Source organism: Mycena indigotica, assembly GCF_014461135.1.
Source record: "Mycena indigotica strain 171206Taipei chromosome Unknown Mind.scaff0004, whole genome shotgun sequence".
Taxonomy (NCBI): domain Eukaryota; kingdom Fungi; phylum Basidiomycota; class Agaricomycetes; order Agaricales; family Mycenaceae; genus Mycena; species Mycena indigotica.
This window is the reverse complement of record NW_023503003.1, coordinates 3,229,950-3,248,991: the sequence shown is the minus strand read 5'-3', so window position 1 is coordinate 3,248,991 and position 19,042 is coordinate 3,229,950. Positions and strand designations below refer to the sequence as shown.

Below are 19,042 nucleotides of genomic sequence, written 5' to 3'. Positions count from 1 at the left end.
GCTATGACAAATAGCTCTGATCTGCGCGCTTCCTTGGGAAGGTCTTGGGAGCGGGCAGACGCGAGAAGATGCAACGGCTTTTTCATTCCGTCGACATCTAGGCCTTGAGGGGCATTTCTGAGGAGTTCCTCTAGTAGTTCTGCTTCCTTTGCTCAAAAGTTAGTCTCCGAGTGACGATTAATAGCTGAAAAACTTACCTCGGGGGTCCGGGCGTGCCAATCATACAGAGTGGTATTGTCGTCTGCACAATACCCCGAACTATTCGGAAGTTGTAATCTGACCTGTACGGGTTCGTCCAGAAATGGCTTCTGATCCAGGTTAGCAGCGCAAACTGTGCTGGAAAAGCAAGTACTTACAGGTAGACGGGCCATGAGTGTAATCAGCTTGTCATTTGCCACTTGGAACGACTCTAGCTGTTGCTCTTTCTGAGGTATCTCCTTTGTCAGCTTGTTGATTCGCGTACGCTTCTTGGCAGTGAGCTTCGTCTCGGCTTGCTGCAGTTGCTCGAGTTCCTGTTCCTCGGCTTCAATCTCAAGCTTCAACTTGTCGATTTGAGTTTGTTTGGTCGAGCGTTGGACCTCTAGTCGCTGCCAACGCTTGACTTCCTCCACATCCCTCAGGCCACCCTTTTCCTTGTGGAACCTGAGAGCCCTGGAACTTCTTGACTCAACAGTCTGCAAGGGTGGTCGAGGATATACGGCGAATATCGGGGCAGAGTCATCCGTTTGGAAATTATAGGGCTCAGCGATGAATTCAAAGTCTCCAATTTGTATGGTGAGTACTTTTTTCTCCTCATCCTCCTCAGATTCTACGTCGGGTTCAGAATCTGGGTCCTCTTCTCCCCCGCGTCCCTTGGATTTACCTTTGGATTTGCCCTTGCCGCCTGGCTTGGGTTTCCCAGGTTTCGGTTTCCCAGGTTCAGGTTTGGGCGGTTTGGGCGGTTTGGGCGGTTTGGGCAGTTTGGGAGGTTTGGGAGGACTGGCGGGCGGCTGTGTAGAGGGGGGATCATCGGGACTGCCGTTGGGATTGGGATTTACTTGTCCGTCCGGTTTATCGCTGTCAGGGTTGTCTTGTCCGTCCGGTTTTTCACCTCCCTTCTCACCGTCGGGAACAGGTCTGGTGTCGGGATTGTCTTGTCCGTTGGGATTCTCCTCATCGGGAACAGGTCTGTCTTGTCCGTTCGGATTCTCACCGTCGGGAACAGGTCTGCCTTGTCCGTCGGGATTCTCCTCATCGGGAACAGGTCTGCTGTCAACTTCGCTGGGCTTATCAGACCTATCCAGTTCCATCGGCGTAACGCCTACAGGTAGGACGCTCTCCGAGCTGCCGTCCAGTTTATCACCTGCATTCTCCCCGTCAGGCACGGACTTGCCAGTGTCCTCATGTAAATCGGAACCAGAGTGGTTCAGTGGTCCGCTTGGATTATCAGCGATATCCACTTCCATAGGCGCAACGCCTCCAGGCTGAACGGGTGGATCATCCTGGTGAATATGCTTAGCAGGAGGTTCGTCGCTACTGCCGTCCACCAAATCTATGGAGCGTTTGACGGGAACTGAGACTCCTACTTCTGGCAGATCTGTGTCATTGTCCGGCATTTCCTCCACCTCAAGACCGAACCAAGCCTTTTCTTGCACGTCGGATATTCGATTCGTGTGCATCACCGCTCGCCACAGTCTACGGAGATGGGACCAGTGCTTCGACTTCTGCAGCTCTGAGAAGATCAGGGCGGGATGGAATTTTCCCTGGACGGAGTCCCATGTCAGGTTCCAGATCACAGCTTCCATGTGCGAGATGAGCGTCTGTGGAGAACTGCGATATTTCAAGAGACGATTTAACTAGGATCGATTAGTGTAAGCTCATAGAGGACGTTAAGACAACTTGCATCCAAGACAACTGATTCCGTATGAAGACCCAAGTACTCGCTTCGCAGATTGTTGTTGTCGTTCACGATGTTGACTATGCTGCTTCCCAGCACAACCGCGAGGGGCCCAGAAAAGGCTGCGTTTAGCCGTGACATTTGCCACTCGTCTGGCACCGTCAAGCCTAATAATCCATGGTATTGTACGACTCCCTTGCGGCACCCGTGGCTGTAGCCTGTTTCAATCATCCCCGGGAACTGCCAGAAAATCCGATTCCATCATCCCTGTGTGTGTTGCCAGGTCTCTGACAACACTCAAACCCCACCCGTTTCCGTGCTTCCTTGCCGCTGATCTCCGAACTCCGCTTTATCCTGCAGCTTTGATATCATCATTACGACTGATTTGGTCCGAATCATACAATTTTAACATTGTTCTCTACATTCCCTCTGCCATAAATGTTCCCTCTAATATTTCCCGCTCCTCCTCTGCTGCCCAATGACGGACAGCAGCTCCCATTGTTTTGTCCCACTCCTCTCGAAAGCGCACTATAAATTCAGTATGCAGGTACACGTTACGCAGCGCATAAGCTCGGATTCCAGCCGCCGTCGTTCCATCAACGTCTGAACGAACTTCGTCGGCTCGTTTTTGCCATTCTGAAGCCTCCCACTTCAATGATCGCATGACCCGCTTCATCTCCTCTCGCAACAATTCAACCTCCTCGTTCCAGCGTTCCTTCCGTGCACGTGCTTTTGCCCACTCGACACGCATAGCTATGATACCACGTTCAACCGAAAGCAAATGGTCAACAAGCCATAGTTACTCACAGTCATGAAGTTCAACCCCGTCGGCCTGCCCGCCTGCTGCCCAAATCCAGGAAATTGGCGCCGTCTTGGTTTTCTTCTTTTTTTGCAGCAGTCTCCTCTCTCGTAGGTCGCGATCCGTCTGCTGTTCGTAAGCTTCTTGCTGCATCTTCGTCACTCTCGATTTCGATACGAGTGTTCAAATGGGCCTTGTCCAATTTTTGAAACTCGGGAGCGTAACGTTTGCCTTTGAGGTGAACGAGAGCCTCGTAGCCTTCAGTATATTTGGCAGCGGCCTTCGTTACACCTTCTTCCATCCGAGCCATTAGAGTGACGGAGCGCGTTCTTGCACGTTGCCCCACCATGTTTTCCCCGAAAACCAAATCATGTGTTGCCGAATGAAGCCTCCCTCGTAAGGCAGCCAGTGCATCTGCACACTGTCCCCGACGCAATTTCGCTTCGGTCTCAATCAAGTCCGCCATGCTGACTTGTCGACACTCTTCCGCGGTTAACTGTGACGGAAGATAAAGCTTTGCGTTTTCCGGTTGCGCGTCCTCCGCGTCCAATTTATACCGCTGCGTCGTAAGACCCTGAACCCCAGGCATGTAAGTTAGTTGAAGTTTTTCGAAGGTGCGCATTTGTTTGATCAGAGATAGACGTAATTCTTGTATCTGGCTCGCTTGATCTGCTGACTTTTTTGCCTTCAGAGCAGTCCGTATACGACGCCTGGGGATAGTGAATAGAGTGTGTGGAATGAAGACTTTGACATACTGGATGGCCTGAAGCTGCATACCCGCTCTGATGAACGCTGTTATGGTCATTTTACCTTCCAGCAAAGGTTTGATTCCGGCTCGTGCATCTTCCACCTCAGCTCGTTTCAACTCTTCACTTATTTCGCGTTCACTAGGCCCGGCTGTCGAGACAGGTCATCAATGCTACAACAGGTATTCAACGTCATGCATACCGAGCTTCCCACCCTGGACTTCAAATGGATTCGTCTGGGTGTTATCCTTATACCAGGCATCCATCATCTTGGCCCATTCACGTCGTTTTTTTTTAGGAACGCTGTCGTCCAGCTCCTGGAATTCAATGCCCTGCCTTTGACGCTCTGCTACAGCGACAATCAAACGTCTTGCAAGTGTCCGCCCTTGCAAATAGTGAGCTTAAACTCTCAAAGAAACCTTAACTGACCCATGCTCCTGTTTTTCTCAAAATTAATCAGGTCGATCTTGTCCTCCAGGACATCATGACGGGCGCCTTCTCCCATTTCCTTTGTCGACCAACTTGCGGGATTGAGTAGGCTCCACAAACGCCGGTGCTTTCCCCATCCGTCTTTCCAACACCCAACAAGTACCTAAGCGCAAACTGAATTCGACATTTGGGGTCATGAGCTTCAGCATGCCAGACCGGCAGTCCGTATTGCAGGCGAATACGGTCCACCGGTGAATATCTCTTCGATATCCACGCCCGTTGTCTTCATTCGTGCGACGCTCAGGAAAGTATACTTGCCAGTGACATACGATGTCGTATGCAAGCAAGACCCACAGAACTTCCTCGTCTGACAGAGTTGATAGCACGGTCCAATCCACGTTTCCATAGCTGGCACAAAGAGTTAGTATCCAAGTTGTTCCTGGCATCAAGCAACTTGCCGTTCTCCACGTTGAAGGTCTCCCATCCCTCGACGACGTGCGAGGCCGTGCCGTGCACAGACACAACCAACTACGCCAGAAACTCTCAGGCCAGTGGTCAATTTGGTCTCCTTCTGCAAAAGAGCAGCAAACGCAGCACAAGCCTGGACCTGAAGTATCGCATTAACATGGAATAGATTCGACTAGAGCGCACTGATATCTTTTTCGTCAACGAGCGTTTTGATATGTTCTTTATATGGTCCAGATCGTACGAAGTATCCCAAGCCATCGGTCAACGCCGGATCCATGCGTTCTCCAGCACGAAGCTTGTTCTTCAGGCGGAAATTGGCATCGAATGCCAACATGAGCTTATACAAGTATCTGCACATTTGTTGGTCAAGAATAGTTTGATTAAATAGCTACTCACGCCTTCGACTCCGGAACCTTGTCCCATCCGGAAGGCAAGTTACGAGAAGCATCTGGGCATGCCCAGCAACGCACAGCCAACGCCCCTGGCGGCGTAGTTACAATTCCATTGGCTTCATGCCCGCGACCTCCACGCTTCATCATTTTAAGATAGCTGTATTGTCGAGCCATTCGACCGAAAGCAACGCGACGATCTGGGACCTTTTCCAGTCCGGTTGAATCCGTCAACTTCTCCAACGTGCGCACATAGTCTTGGACATTGATGTTTTGCGATGGAGCGCAGGAAGCGAAATGTCTCCAAAACGTTGAAGGTTGCACAGGTCGCAGGGTTTGTTGTCGTGGCCGGATACCACGCATTTCGAAGCAATTGTCTGACGGGGTCGAATCCGAACGGATTCACGCAGCCACAGTACTGCACGTCCAAAGTAAAAATGCCATTGACATCGATGACCACCAACGGTCGACGGTTACTGGGGAATGGGCATGGGGCACCGTCATGACCAAGTTGATAACAGCCCGCCAAACCACGAGCTCCATGCTGGATGGGTCCGGCATAAAACAAGGAGGCCTTCGTCCAGAAGTGACCCGTCCATTCCTAAACAAGCTAGGTAAACAAGTAACAAAATCGGTGAAGAAATAAATACCTGCAATTCATGGAGCGGCAATTTCTGATGAGCGGCTTCCACACAGGTCTCACAATGGAGTCCGTCCCCACATTGCTTGCAGCGAAAAAACGGAGCCCCGTCTCCTCCATATGATTGGCTTGACAATTCACACATTCTTGGCATGCGTTAGGGTTTCCGAGACCGTCTCTTCGTAGCATTTCCTCCAGAAAGAGAGCCGTCAGTGGTTGCCACATTGCCATAGGATCGTCCTAAGGGAATGAGCTTCTGTATAAAGTCGTAGTATCAACCGACCGATGCATAACGTTTTCTCTTCAATGTCGATTCTTCTTCCAGTTGAATCTCCAACGACGACACAGTATCCACCAGCTCTCTTACGTCCTCCAGTTGCGCATCTGGGAATGGCATCCAGTCAGCGAGTTCAGGTTGAGTTTCAATGACCTCTTGATTAAGGCGAGCCTTTTTTTTAGGCGATGGATTTGTCTGCTGGCTCAGCACGCGCTGTCCATCCAGAGAATAATGAACTTGTAGGTGGTTGAATTCCTCCTCAGCGGCGTCGTCAAAATATGTGTGTCGCACAACGTTGGGGAGTCGAGGCATGCGAAAAGATGGAGGCATCAACTTGATGCGCTGTCCATTTATTTCACGACAATTATTTCTTTTGGTCCATAAGTAATTACAGGCTACTCTGCGTCAACCTTGGCTGGCGAAGTTGGGGGAAGTTCAGGTCGGGTTGATTCCTTGACCTCCCGCGTCGGGCGCTATGTGAAGATAATGGCAGTCATAGAGACTGCCCGTCTCATCGGACAAGGCCCATCCCGCAGTCCAATCCACATTTTCATAACTGTCCAAAAATGAGGATCGCATTGCTCCCATAAGCCAAGAACTTGCCGCTCTCCCAAGTTGAAGGTTTCTTGGTGTTTCGTGGATCTTGTGCAGGACATGCGACTGCGGCTGGTAGATTCGCATCGTTTCAAAGAAGTTGGTCGGAAGGGGGCACCTCGCGGCGTCTGAAGTACAGTGTAAACCGTCACGGCTGGTGGATACAGCTCGCAACGTTCGAGAGTTTCGCGAAAGGGCTTTAAAGTACTGTGTAAACCGTCACGGCTGGTGGATACAGCTCGCAACGTTCGAGAGTTTCGCGAAAGGGCTTTAAAGTACTGTGTAAACCGTCACGGCTGGTGGATACAGCTCGCCAACAGCTCGCAGTGTCAAGGAACGAACTAACAATCGGAAGGGACCGCTTCCGAAGTCGTCACATCGTCATCACGAGTCGTCACATCGTCACGTATCGTCACACCTCATCAGACTTCATCGCACCAAGGTCACGATTCTGCCATTTTCTCAGTCTGGATCGTGTTGCGAAGGTACACGCTGAACACTGTTCGTTTCTCATGTCTGACAGTTGGCTGCAAGCACATTCTCACCGTGCTCAAGTTGTGCGAGCGAGCGAGCGACGACGACATTGAACACTCTCTTCCTTGTTGCTGGATACTCTCTTCCTTCCTCTCTTGTTGCTGGCTTAGACGCTAAGACGTCGGGTCGGGCCGTTTCTCAGATCTCAAGACTAGCTCAGACGCTAAGACGCCGGGTAACAACCATTCATGGCGTCATGCGAAATGTCGACGTCCGGAAATTCATTTGTGCGGCTGCTGCTACCTCTCAGCGCTTGATGAGGAGGAGCGACCAAAGGTAACTTAGCTCCCACCAAACCGGTACTCGACGTTAACCTCTGTTATCAAGACCTCCCCCAAACATTATACTGGTCTTGTGCGAAATAAGCCCGCAATTTTTTTCGTGTTCAACGGCGATCGGGCTGTCATTTACTCCATCCCCAGTCAGCGGCAAGCCCCTCCCACTTCCTCGAACAAAACGCTTGACGCGAGATGGCCAAAACGGCCTGGCTTAATATGGACCTACCTCACTTGTTATTTATGCCTCGTTTCCACATCTTGCACAATACTCTATTGAAGCCGCTGGACTTTCAGATCGGTGCAACCCCGCAAGAGGAGCTTGTTGTCCCGCATTTTCGTGGTGCGCAGCACGTTCGAGTTAGGGGTATGAAAGGTGACTTGCGTGATCAATGGCTCCGACTCGAGGGTTTTTTGCGAACGACCTTGACTTGGTTAGATCAAAATGTTATGAAAGCGCCAAAGGCTCCGACGGAACTCAAATCTAACGTTCGTCCGTGGCACTCTCTACCATCAACATTCGGGTATACACAACACTTTGACCTTGAATCCCCACAAGATCTACACAAAGCTGTCTTGCAATCTCTCCATGCTTTTCGCCCGCTGCTTGGGGCTATCACATTATTGACTCTAGTTCTCGATGACATTAAAATGCCAGGATGGCGCGAACGCTATATCAAGGAGAGTCAAGTGGATGCGGCACTGTGGGACGAACTAGAAGAAGTCGTTTTCCAGATTGCCGGGGACCCATTGGAGGTATCTTAGACTTTTCAAGCCCAGCAGCAATCGAGAAAGCTCGGTCTCTGGATTGGCTATTCTCCATGATATTGAAGAATGACATTCGTGTACCCTTGTATTTCTTCTTGAACAGCACCGATCCCGTTGTTCAATGCTCTTCCCTCCATGCGATGTTACCACCTTTCTGTCCAATCAGAGCACATACAGAAAGTTCGCAATCTTAGTGGCCAAGATGCAATCATGGAATGGACATTCATCGACAACGCTAGGCGCCGATTTGGAGTATTCCGCAATGCTGATTTCTATGCAACGTGCGCTCAAGCTGAGGAACTGCCAAAGAAGCCGCCAGGGGAAATGCCGCGGTTGATCCGAATAGCGGCCAAAGATTCGGCGAGAGTTATCAAGATTTTTTCCTGCGGCGCACCAGACACAACACGGCGATCAATTCCGCGGAGGAGAAGGCACAGCTTAAAAAACGACAAGAGCGTGTCACGAAGATGCAAGGACTGGGTCCGAGTTCGAAGAACACACAGGTTTTCATGTGGAATGCTTATGACGGCTTTTTGATACGCAGACCGATAACACATTCATTTGCTGTCAGTGTGTGGAAAGATTATGAGCCCTATCAACGTGTCTATGATGTGGGCTCGAATCAATGGGACCTCTGTCCTGGAATCAGGACTTGGGAAGAGAGCACGGCTTTGACGACAATCGCAGATGATCCGGCGAGGACGAGAACCAGTCAGAACTCTGCTCCGGGCCAAGCAAAAACCTCGAATCGGGTCAAAGTTCTGATGATCAGTCCGATGACTCCGAGTCTAATTCGGGCCAGCTGGAAATTCCAAACTCTCAACTTGAATCCCATCCGGTGACTTTCGACAGCGAGTCTGTAGCGAATGGTGTCGGGGATGATGTTCAGCTGGAGCCTGACGACAAGCTGGAGCCTGACGACAAGCTGGAGCCTGACGACATCGAGTCTCAAGTGAGCGACTTCGAGTCGAACACGGTTGGGATAGCCAGTGTCAGTGATGTTGCCGACGACTCGGATGCCAGTGGTCGACCTGCCTTCCCAAATCTTCCCGTAAATCTTCCGGATAACATGTCGTTGTTGCTGAACGATGGAGGTGGAGCCTCCACCAATGTCGTCGCTTTCTACGAGTCTGAAAGAATGGACTTTGAGACAACGCAACTGGAGTCTCTGACAAATTGGGATGATTGCGGTGTCGTCTTAGCAGAACGCTTTGGTCATATAGAAAATCAATCCTTCGACGCTCCAGGACCTGAGGTTATCTCATCCGAGAACTGTTTAAATGTGCTCGGAGACCTCCGTTCATCGTACCTAGTGTCAAATTCGACTCGAGTTCTATTCCAGGAGATTGCAAATGCAAAACCCCTAGCCGAAATCCCAGCAGTGTTGCTTGATTTGGCCCAGGCGGAAGAAGAGACGCACCTCTGGAAAGATCGGGGGATTAACGTTGTTTATTTCCGACAACAAGACGCTCCGGTCCACGAGAGCCGCGTTTTCGTGATAACCCCCGTGGAAGGAACAGCGACCATGGCGAAAAGATTCTGCTTTTCAGTGCGACCACTGTTTTGCACCTCATTCGACTGAGATTTCAAGACTGGGAAGATCTATTGTCGGAACTTGTTCATCTCGGTTGCCCATTCCATATCATACTGGCGAATTCCAGAATCCCATATGCTCCTAGATACATGAGATGGGTTGGTCTTGGGGTTCGTCAAGAGGGTTATCGGCCATCTCGACTCGATTTCTTGTCCTATGTGGCCCACCGAGACCGATTCCTTCACTCTCCACGAGGTGTGTGCTTGCGCTATATTCCGGTGGCATCATCAGCCGTATCGCACGTCATGTTCTCGATGATCCTCTACACAGAATACGTTGGAACTCAGTCGACATCTTGCGGGCTGACGCGAGATTGTGGATCCAAAGTTCGCCGACCACGCGTATTATTACCATCGCCTCACCCCGCAGGAAGAGGACCTCATTTGTGGTGTGTACTTGGTCGAAATAAGTGGGTGTATCCAGATTATTTCCATGACTATCATCCATTCAGTATGTTATTAGACCACCTGGAACATAGTCGTCACGTCCGAGTGGGCGGTCAGCAAACATCCACAGCCAGATTATCATGGTGGCCTCAGCCCGCAGCATTCTTCAAATCAGGTCTTAATGTTGGATGGTGGACGCCTAATTGCGAGCACTTCTTCCGGAAGATATTGAATGAGATGGAGTCGGGTGGTGGCCGGATGTGGACTCACACAAAATGGCGACGAAATATTAAATACTTTCAGAAGGCCCACCACATTTACGAACATCAGGATCTGTTATGCCAAGAATACCTTTCATCTCGATTGTAAACCACTGCTTTGTATGTACAGGCTTATAAATCTTAAGAATTCTTCCAATCATTCAAACAGCGTTATTCTGATGATGCTGATGATTCTGATGTCACGGGTCACGTCACTCTCATCCTCCTTTCAACCAATGACCACGCGCTTCTGCGGCGTTGCGGGCTTTGGTTTTGACTGTCCCGCCGTGTTCACCGGCAGCAGTGGTCGATGGGACTTGATGACTTGCCAGCTTTGGTTTGCGACTGTCCGCCGTGTTCACCGGCAGCAGTGGTCGATGGGACTTGATGACTTGCCAGCTTTGGTTTGCGACTGTCCGCCATATTCACCGGCAGCAGCGATGGGCGCCTTGTCCTGCCGGTTCTGACCCGCTTCCCGAATGGCCGTAAAACGACAGGGACGATGGGTCAGTCTTATTTCAGTAATCGTTGTCCTGCTCTGACCCGCTTCCAGATTGGTTGTGAGAGTCTGTGCCAGCTGGTTTGCGACTGTCCGCCGTATTCACCGGCAGCAGCGATGGGCGCCTTGTCCTATGCCTTGTCCTGCCGGTTCTGACCCGCTTCCCGAATGGCCGTAAAACGACTTGTCAGGGACGATGGGTCAGTCTTATCTCAGTAATCGTTGTCCTGCTCTGACCCGCTTCCAGATTGGTTGTGAGTCACGAACGAGAGTCTGCCAGCTGGTTTGCGACTGCCCGCCGTATTCACCGGCAGTAGTGATGGGCGCCCTTGCCTATTCGTTGTCCTGGCTAGTGTCCGCTGTATTCAACGGCAGCAATTCATCTTAATATATTTTTTTGTCCTTTGTTTCTTCTCTGTTTCTTCCAAGATCGATGCCCAGCTAGCTACCGTTTGTCTCTCATATGCCGACATTCTCCCACAAGCCACAGTCATTGATTACAAGTAAAGAAAACAAAAAAGCAACATTGGTCACAAAGGAAGAGAATAAGCGCTTATGTATTTGACTCTTGATGCACGCCTCCATCGCAAACCAGGCCCTGCGCGCTGAGCTCTCCAGTGGGCAAGCTACCGAAGCCATAATCCGCTCCAAGTTGCAAGCAATTGAAGCCCACGCCAATAAATGGAGACGTCTACTGCAATTCCAGGTTGCGACCAACAAAGGAGTCAGCGACCAATTGGGTGGTATCGTATTCGACACAAACTCTGCTCCCGTGGAAGTTCTCAATATCATTTTTGAGCACTACGTTACCAACCCTGCGGGTTTCGAAGGAGAAGGAACACCTACGCTCTTAGCGTCGGTCTGTAGACGTTGGAGGGAAATTGTCCTCCACAACTCTCGGCTATGGGCCTCCTTGCGCTTCCAGCGGGTGGATAACCCAGGTTTACCTCAGCTAGTTAGGCTTTGAGCCGACCGTTCTGGCCAACAACTCCTCACATACGTTATCCGCCCTCGGCCTCTCGTTCCAATTCACGACCACTTCATCGATGCAATAAACGCAATTTGCGCCGTCCGAATGCGATGGAAATCTCTCTGCTTGGAATTGCCTGCCGAGCTGCTCTCTCGATTCGACGGACCCGCCCCAAGGTTGAAGGAGTTGACTGTTCTGGGGGAAGGCGTCCTTAATCTCGACTTCGCCCAGCCAACTGACTCACTCCTGTTTTTTCGCTCATCAACCAACACTGGCTCCTTCCAATCTTACGGTGCTGTGCATCAACGATACTCATCGTCCCAACGAGCTTGAGGCCGACCTTGTCGCGATGTTGAATTTTCTACCAAACCTTCGGCACCTGAAATGGGCTGTGTGCCGCAGTCAATCCGACCTTGAAGCCACCCAGGTTCATTTGCCCGCTCTCGACACACTGTTCCTCTTATGCTGCTGCTCAGAGCCTGAAAACATCCGATCGCTCTTCCATCATATCGTCTATGGCCGTTTGCAGAATTTGGTGGTTGCCAGCGAATCTATGGCAGTCGCGATAGAGGAATTGTCCTCGCACCCTCCTCCTCCGCATACGCTGATGTGGTTCGAGCCGACTAATTATGGGATCGACGAGCACTTTGCTCGCAATGCGATAGTAAAAGCCGAGCAAGTTTTCTCCAGGCGGACCAACAGCGGATTCGAATAATGGGTAGGACTATATCCGACAAGAAAATATCAATGAGAAAAGCGAAGCAGATTGCGCAAAAATCCTCCCCCCGTCCTGGTTTAATCCTTCCGAAGATCGGGATAGCCTGCCATGGGAGAAAGCATGCTGGAATGCGATGATCTCACAATCTCATGCCCAAGCAGGGCTGTTAACGAGGGATGGGGACACCTCCGTGTGGTCGGGTTGGCGGAGTCTCAATGGAGCGTACACTACGGCTGGGGGCGAAGCAGGGGACTTGGACGATATGCTGGAAGTCGTGCATGATTGGCTCTGGTGCAATCCGCAACTAGAAGCAAAGATAGCTGCAGCTGGCGAATTTGGTTCCGATTTCGATTCAGATATTGATGGACAACGCCTTATTCAGTAATTAATACATCGAAAGCAGAAATGTGTAATGCAGTACTACAGAGCTGCCAGTGCTACCCACTCGGTCGCCGACTTATTTCCTACTGACCGCGCTCGTGCCTCGCGCAGCCAACAATGTGACAAGTCATGAGTGTCACAACGATGACTTGTCTGATGCACTGTCACCAGCTGCTCGCCAGCGATGACCTCGTTTCCTACTCTTGCTCTTTCATGAATATCACCAGCTGTTCACCAGCGATGATCTTGAATAGGTCTCGTCGATTGTGCTCATCATTCATGGCAATATATATCTATCTACCAAGGCAACAAGGACTCAATTTCGTCTTTGAGAATGTCGCTTTCACGGCGCTGAACTTCAACGTGAAACAAGGCCCAGTATGCAGAACATCCTTCTCCTCCTTCTTGGCCATCTTAGCTCGAGCTAGGTGGTACGCGATTTCTCGATGGTGTTGATTCGCCTTCACATGATGCCCGACTTCTTCGCACCAGTCCGCCACGCTTTGGTTGGCTCGAATAACCATGCCATGATATTGACCACTCAAATCTCGTTTCTGTTTGACGAGGTCAAAATCTCCAGCTAAGGCTTGTATCTGGCTAATAAGGGTTTGAAGTGCTTTGCGTCGAGTATTCAATCGTTCTCGTCGCTCTCGCTGCCTTTGGCGAATCTCCGCTTTGTCTGAAAGAGAGTCAGAGATGCGTCGACGTCAAGCAGAGCGTACCTTGACCAGTCAAAGGTCTGGGACTTGGCCGTGCGTAGGTTTTTTTACTTGAATGATTGCTGGAGAAGCGAAGCCTAGACAAGTCAACGACCAAGACTTTTAAGACGACTGCTGGATGTCCTTACGACCAGACGACGGAGGCTTTTGCGGTTTTGATGGAGGCTGGAAGTGTGAGGATATCTTGCGAGGAGTCGAAGGAACGGTTATATGTCCCTCATCTTCTCCACGAGGGGCGTCGTAGGACTGCTCTCGCATGGAAGAAATAGGTTGAGGAAGTGAAAAAAAGACGGACTTGAAATGAGTGAAGCATAACATTTGATGCTGACGCGACCGACACCGGCTACGCTGATAGATCCAAACCCCCGGCTATTCCAAATGAGAATTGGGCCCGTAACTTTCCCAGTCACGCAAAAAAATATTTTCGCTTCCACCACCATGGACTCGGATCCCCCTGCTGAAAACTTGGACGATTCTCGTCTCTCCTTCGAGACTAACACGCGTTCCTCCACACCTCCAACGCCCCCCCCATCCTCCTCTTCTCCCATAAGTTTCGATTCAGGTCTATCTCCTACTACTTCAAGTCCTTAAATTGACTAAATTGAGGCACAGACGACTGTATGGACGATGAACTTGAAGACGATTCAAGCCGTGCGTCTGAAGACGATTCAAGCCGTGCGTCTGAGGACAATGCCCACCAGTGTAAGGCCTCGTTTTGTCCCTCGAAGCTGGCTAAATCGTTTCAAAGCTGGCAGTGCTTACTACGCCCTTCGCGATTCCGACATTATCGACAACTTATTGCAGTAGACGTCGAGGTTGAGCTCGCCGAGCAACGGGCTCGGGCTGCTGGCCGTCTCCCTCGCCACGGCCCGCCAGCCATTTCCCCTACTCGCAGTGGCCCTCCTCGTTTCAACGTGGATCGTTTTGTCCCGAATGTACCGGCTGAACTCGTGCCTCACATGCAATCCGAGCGTCAACGCCTTGTCGAAGGGGAAGCTATCGAGACAGCATGGGCTTCAAGCCCTGCATCTCGCGGCCGTCGCCAACTGCGGACTCTCAACATGCCCTCGAACCCTTCTCTGGCCCATCTCGAGTATTATTACCTCGGATCACAAAATGCCTCATCCCTACTTCGTCGCTCGGTTTTTGAGGAGTTGTACACTCTGGTCGACGACGAGGGTACGATACATCCCACGAGGGTCGATTGGCACACACGTTGGACAAAGCCAACACTAGGATCAACGCTCATAATCGAATTGTTGTACAAACGTTGGATGGCCCGGTGACATACGCGACGACGCGCGTGTAGTGTAGACCATCATCGCAGTACTTAGTCAGCAGATTGTCGCCCAAAAAGTTGTCATAAAATTCCAAGAAATATTTATTGTGACCACGACTTGTTTTCAACTCTTAAGAGTTGCGTTAATTTTACCTAATTGTAAATGTCCCAAATAAAAAAATGCCGTTATTCGTAATTCAGACAATGTCTGCCCGCCACTGGTGGATTCTTTGTCGCATTTCGCTGTCGCAGTCCAGAGAGTCATTCGTCGACGAAAAGTCTGCATATCAACTAGTATGTAAATTGTACATTTGAACGGATGATGCCACTAACGAGACTGCTTTGCCCTTGCCCTCTCATCTTCTTCTTTCTGCCAAACCAGCCGTTCCATCGGATACGTATAATCGCGTGCGACTTTTTGGGCCAGCCGATCGCTATATATCTCGTCGAAATACTGCTTCGCGAGCAAATTGCGAGCACACGATCTTCTGGCGAATGCCCTGAAGGAGGAACAACATCTCGTAGGAGAAATCGCCGACCGTGCGGTCGAAGTCGGTAGAATAGAGAGCATAAGTGAGCGCATTGATGGGCTGCACATAGTCTAAGTACCAGGCGTGCTTCTGCAGGTTGGATTCAGTCCCTTGAAAATGGAGGACCTGGATTGTGCTCGTGTGAAAGGCGGTTTCGAAATTGTAGTCGGTCACCATCCGATCCTGCTTGGCCATTATCTCCACAGCTGGAACGTCCTTTGTATGCTCCGAGGTTGGAAGTGCACAAATACGATCGCGGTAACTGTGCACGATGTATCGACAAGCGGGGAAGGTTAAAATTGAATGGTCCACTTTCACAACACGTCCGGCACGGACAGAAAGGGAGATGGGCTTTGGACCAATGTGAATGAGTTGGTACAGGTGTCGGAGGAAAGGGGAGGTGACAAAGACCCTCTCCATGAACTCCTTCGCTGTGTCTGTTTCCGGGTCCCAATATTGATATAAAAGCCAAAGAACCGGCTCCAGGGTATGAGCGACATATCGCCTTGGTCGAAGGAGTTATGACAGGTGCCACAAACTGTAAGATTGAGTTCAGCAACATTGAATTCGTCCTAAGTAAGTGAAACCTACGCCACATGCCGTTCTTCGTGGCATCCTTTATGCACAGTTCGCTATCACTCTCAATAAGACGATCGCTGACAGCACGGCTCGAAAGTTTGTATGCGACCTTGGCAGCGGCAGGAAGACAATGGGCCATTTGTCCAGACGGATTGGCAACTCTATGATGAGCAGGGCCCATGCAGAGATTGCAGACCCCGGAGCCGAAAGCACATCCCGAGCCGCGGCGAGATTATCAGCGCATTGACTCGATGCCGATTGGTGGTTGCTGGGTGAGACTCGATTCGGCCGGAAGGGTCAGTTGCTGATACTGCAAAATTGATTTGCCCGGATTCCGCAGATGGAGATGGAGAAGCCGGAGAGTGGGTATAATTGGGGACCTTCCAGGCTGCACGCCTGAAGGGTGTCCTGTGTTTTCTGGTGCGGGATTCGCCGACAGGTTGCGACTTAGAATCTTCGGCAGGCCCACCGACTGACCATGGCGTTCCTGGAGCATTGCTTGTGTGCACCTGAGGGACTTGGGGTGACCTTTTGATGTTTATGTGGAGGTGCACTGGTTGTGTCCGACACGACGGTCGTCATTGAGGTCCAAGGACTATTAGCCGCAACCGTACTACTCCCCGTTGCACTTGTAAATGGAGTCAATGGCTGAGGAAGGGGAAAAAAACCTCGCGCACCTGCCGCTAGTCGCGATCTGGGGAACTGCGGGAGGAGGCATAGAGTCAGTACTCTGAGAACGGGACCTCTTTTGCCCCCCACTAGTGCTCGGTTCCAGGTTGTGCATGAGCCTCTGGGCCTTGGTTGGACTCTCGCTACGACTGGACGGTTTACTGATGCTACTTGCTGTGAGCGATTCTATTTCGGGAACATGGGGAATACGGTTTACATTGGTCCACGATTGCCACTGTAGAGCGAGTCCGTGTTGCTTCGTCGCCTTGGTGCTGTAGCTGGCGAAAGGATATCAGCGGTGTAGATGTCCGTTGGGTCCAATAACGCCTCAGGCTCAATGCCACTAGCAGCTGTGAGCGATGTTGGAATAGGCAAAAACAGCTTACCTTTGCACTCTTTTCCCTTGAGGATCCGGCATGTTGGACAGATGAAAGGGACGGCCGTGACAGTCACATTACTTTCATGTGATTACAGCGATGACTCACTTTGTCATATCTAAACCTACCCAAAGGCTATTTCACCAGCTGTTCACCAGCGATGAATATCGAAACCTACCTGAAAGCTATTTCACCAGCTGTTCACCAGCGATGACCTCAAATATCGAAACCTACTATACCCGAAGGCCATTCTGTCTAGCTAGCATGTGGTCACCAGCTCAGGCTGTTCACCAGGCGATGACCTCGAATATCATTATATCAAAACCTGCACGAACTCTCTGTAGCTAGCATGCGGTCACCAGCTGTTCATTCACCAGCGATGACCTTGAATATCTATGCAAATTTGAAGGTTGTTACTTATCTACTAAGGCTGCAGAAACCGAATTTCGTCTTTAAGGATCTCGGCGGCATACGGCCTTCGTCTAATAAAGACTAGTGTGTGGATGTGTAGTCAAATTTTACGACGATAACCAAAATGGCGCGAAGGCACTAATGAGAAATTGCCTATCTGGGTGTACTAACTTTAGAGGGTGGGCGTCCCTACCAGAGAGAATACCGGGGGGGATTTACTGGGTACCGACATGCCCTTGGGTAAATAACAACTGTTCAAAAGGCGGTAGGGAGGACGATCTCGTGGGTCGCGGACAAAACAAATTCCTTACTCGGATCGTCTAACAGCTTCACAAGCCGCCGGGAACACGAAGACAGGTTTGGATTTCCAAGCGCAGCATGCCCTTGGGTAAATAACAATTGTTTAAAAAGCGGTAGGGAGGACGGTTCTGTGGGTCGCGGACAAAATGAATTCCTCACCCGGATCGTCTAACAGCTTCACAAGCCTCCGGGAACACGACGACAGACTGTGATTTCCAAGCGCAACAGAACCGTGTTAATTACTGCGTTTCCTTATTGCTGACTCGAACAAGCATACTACTGATCATGATGACTGAACCAACGTTCGTTTTGACTTCCATGTCACACCCATTGGCCACTGGCAGGAACTTGAAGAAACGAGCTAAACAGCGTGACGGTGGGCTTCCATGTTATGCCTCCAACCACTTGACTTTATTAGCGTCTGACGATTTGGAGTGGGAACCACCACCAGTGAAGACAAGTAGTCCTAGTAGTAAACACAAAAAACTATCGTTTGCGGTACGGATCCAACTAACGCTGCAAACCTGACAACTAACGACGGCCTCTAGTCACGGGGATGCGATTCGTGAACGGGATAGAATCCGCAAGCAAGCCCGGTAATATTGCTGAAATAAACACTGGCAAATGCCCGGCCCCGTTTCGACGATTATTGCTAAAATCAATGTACCAAAAAAGAATTTTTATACCTCTATTTGTGCCAAAAAAGGTTCACTTATATGATCCAGGGGCCTGATATATGTTATATTAGTGGTATTTCACCATATCAGTGCATTTTTTTTGGCATTAAATAAAATTATTTTTTCGATACATTGATATTAGGTGTATAATCGATCGACAAACGGGCGCCTTATTCTGAACTCCCGCTGGGCCCACTGTTCACTCACTCCCATCAGCCAAGGCCCGCCACAAATTCTTCCAGCCGACGTCCGAGTCAATGCCCGCCCAAATCCCACTCGGCGGAGACCGTCCCACTGGCAGCGACATGGCCTAGCGAGTTGCTTCCCGACTCGCCAATCTCTGACCTGCCAGACTCATCGGTTGAACCTACTACATCGGAGGCCGATCGTGGCCGACTAGTAGCTCAGGACGCTTCAAGTTGCATAATCCCAGTGCCCCGCATTTTGAACTTCAAGTTCAACTTCCTGTTGCTCCGAGTCTAAAAGCTGCAAACAACTTCGATCCCTCACAACTAGCGGACAACATGTCTGATTTGCTAGACCCATTACCTCCGATATCGGAAGCCCCGGAGTGCCTCTCACACATTACCACTGGCTGCACGAAAATCTGTAGCATACAATGCACCTCAATCGACTCCTACTAGTATCTCAGACTCCGAGTCGCAACCAGTTCAACTTCTACCTTCAGTGGACCATCCGAGTCAAAATCCCACTAGCAAGCCGCGGTACCAAGACCTGATGATCCTGCTGGACGTGTACTAATGTTTTGCAGACTGGGATATCGCACTGTTTCGATTTTCAGTTACCAGGAGGTCGTGCCCTTTGCCGATTCTGAATGTTATGATGATGTTACTATCTTCAAGTCGAATAGGAAACACTCAAAGACAGACTCCGCGTC

The 19,042-nt window shown here is 50.4% G+C and overlaps 3 protein-coding genes across 3 annotated transcripts; all 3 read right to left on the bottom strand.

Moving 5' to 3' along the window:
* Window positions 1–2,294: 2,294 nt before the first annotated feature.
* On the bottom strand, window positions 2,295–2,627 carry MIND_00489100 (CxC2 domain-containing protein; the record flags this gene model as incomplete). Its single annotated transcript, XM_037361690.1, has 1 exon — window positions 2,295–2,627. The coding sequence occupies one exon, from the start codon at window positions 2,625–2,627 to the stop codon at window positions 2,295–2,297; it is 333 nt and encodes a 110-aa protein (XP_037221982.1).
* Window positions 2,628–2,694: 67 nt separating this feature from the next.
* On the bottom strand, window positions 2,695–3,926 carry MIND_00489000 (CxC2 domain-containing protein; the record flags this gene model as incomplete). The annotated part of the gene is made up of 4 exons (XM_037361689.1): window positions 2,695–3,385; window positions 3,431–3,572; window positions 3,624–3,806; window positions 3,851–3,926. 4 exons carry the CDS (start codon window positions 3,924–3,926, stop codon window positions 2,695–2,697), a joined length of 1,092 nt encoding a protein of 363 aa, XP_037221981.1.
* Window positions 3,927–4,490: 564 nt separating this feature from the next.
* On the bottom strand, window positions 4,491–5,070 carry MIND_00488900 (CxC2 domain-containing protein; the record flags this gene model as incomplete). Its single annotated transcript, XM_037361688.1, has 2 exons — window positions 4,491–4,668; window positions 4,715–5,070. 2 exons carry the CDS (start codon window positions 5,068–5,070, stop codon window positions 4,491–4,493), a joined length of 534 nt encoding a protein of 177 aa, XP_037221980.1.
* Window positions 5,071–19,042: the final 13,972 nt, after the last annotated feature.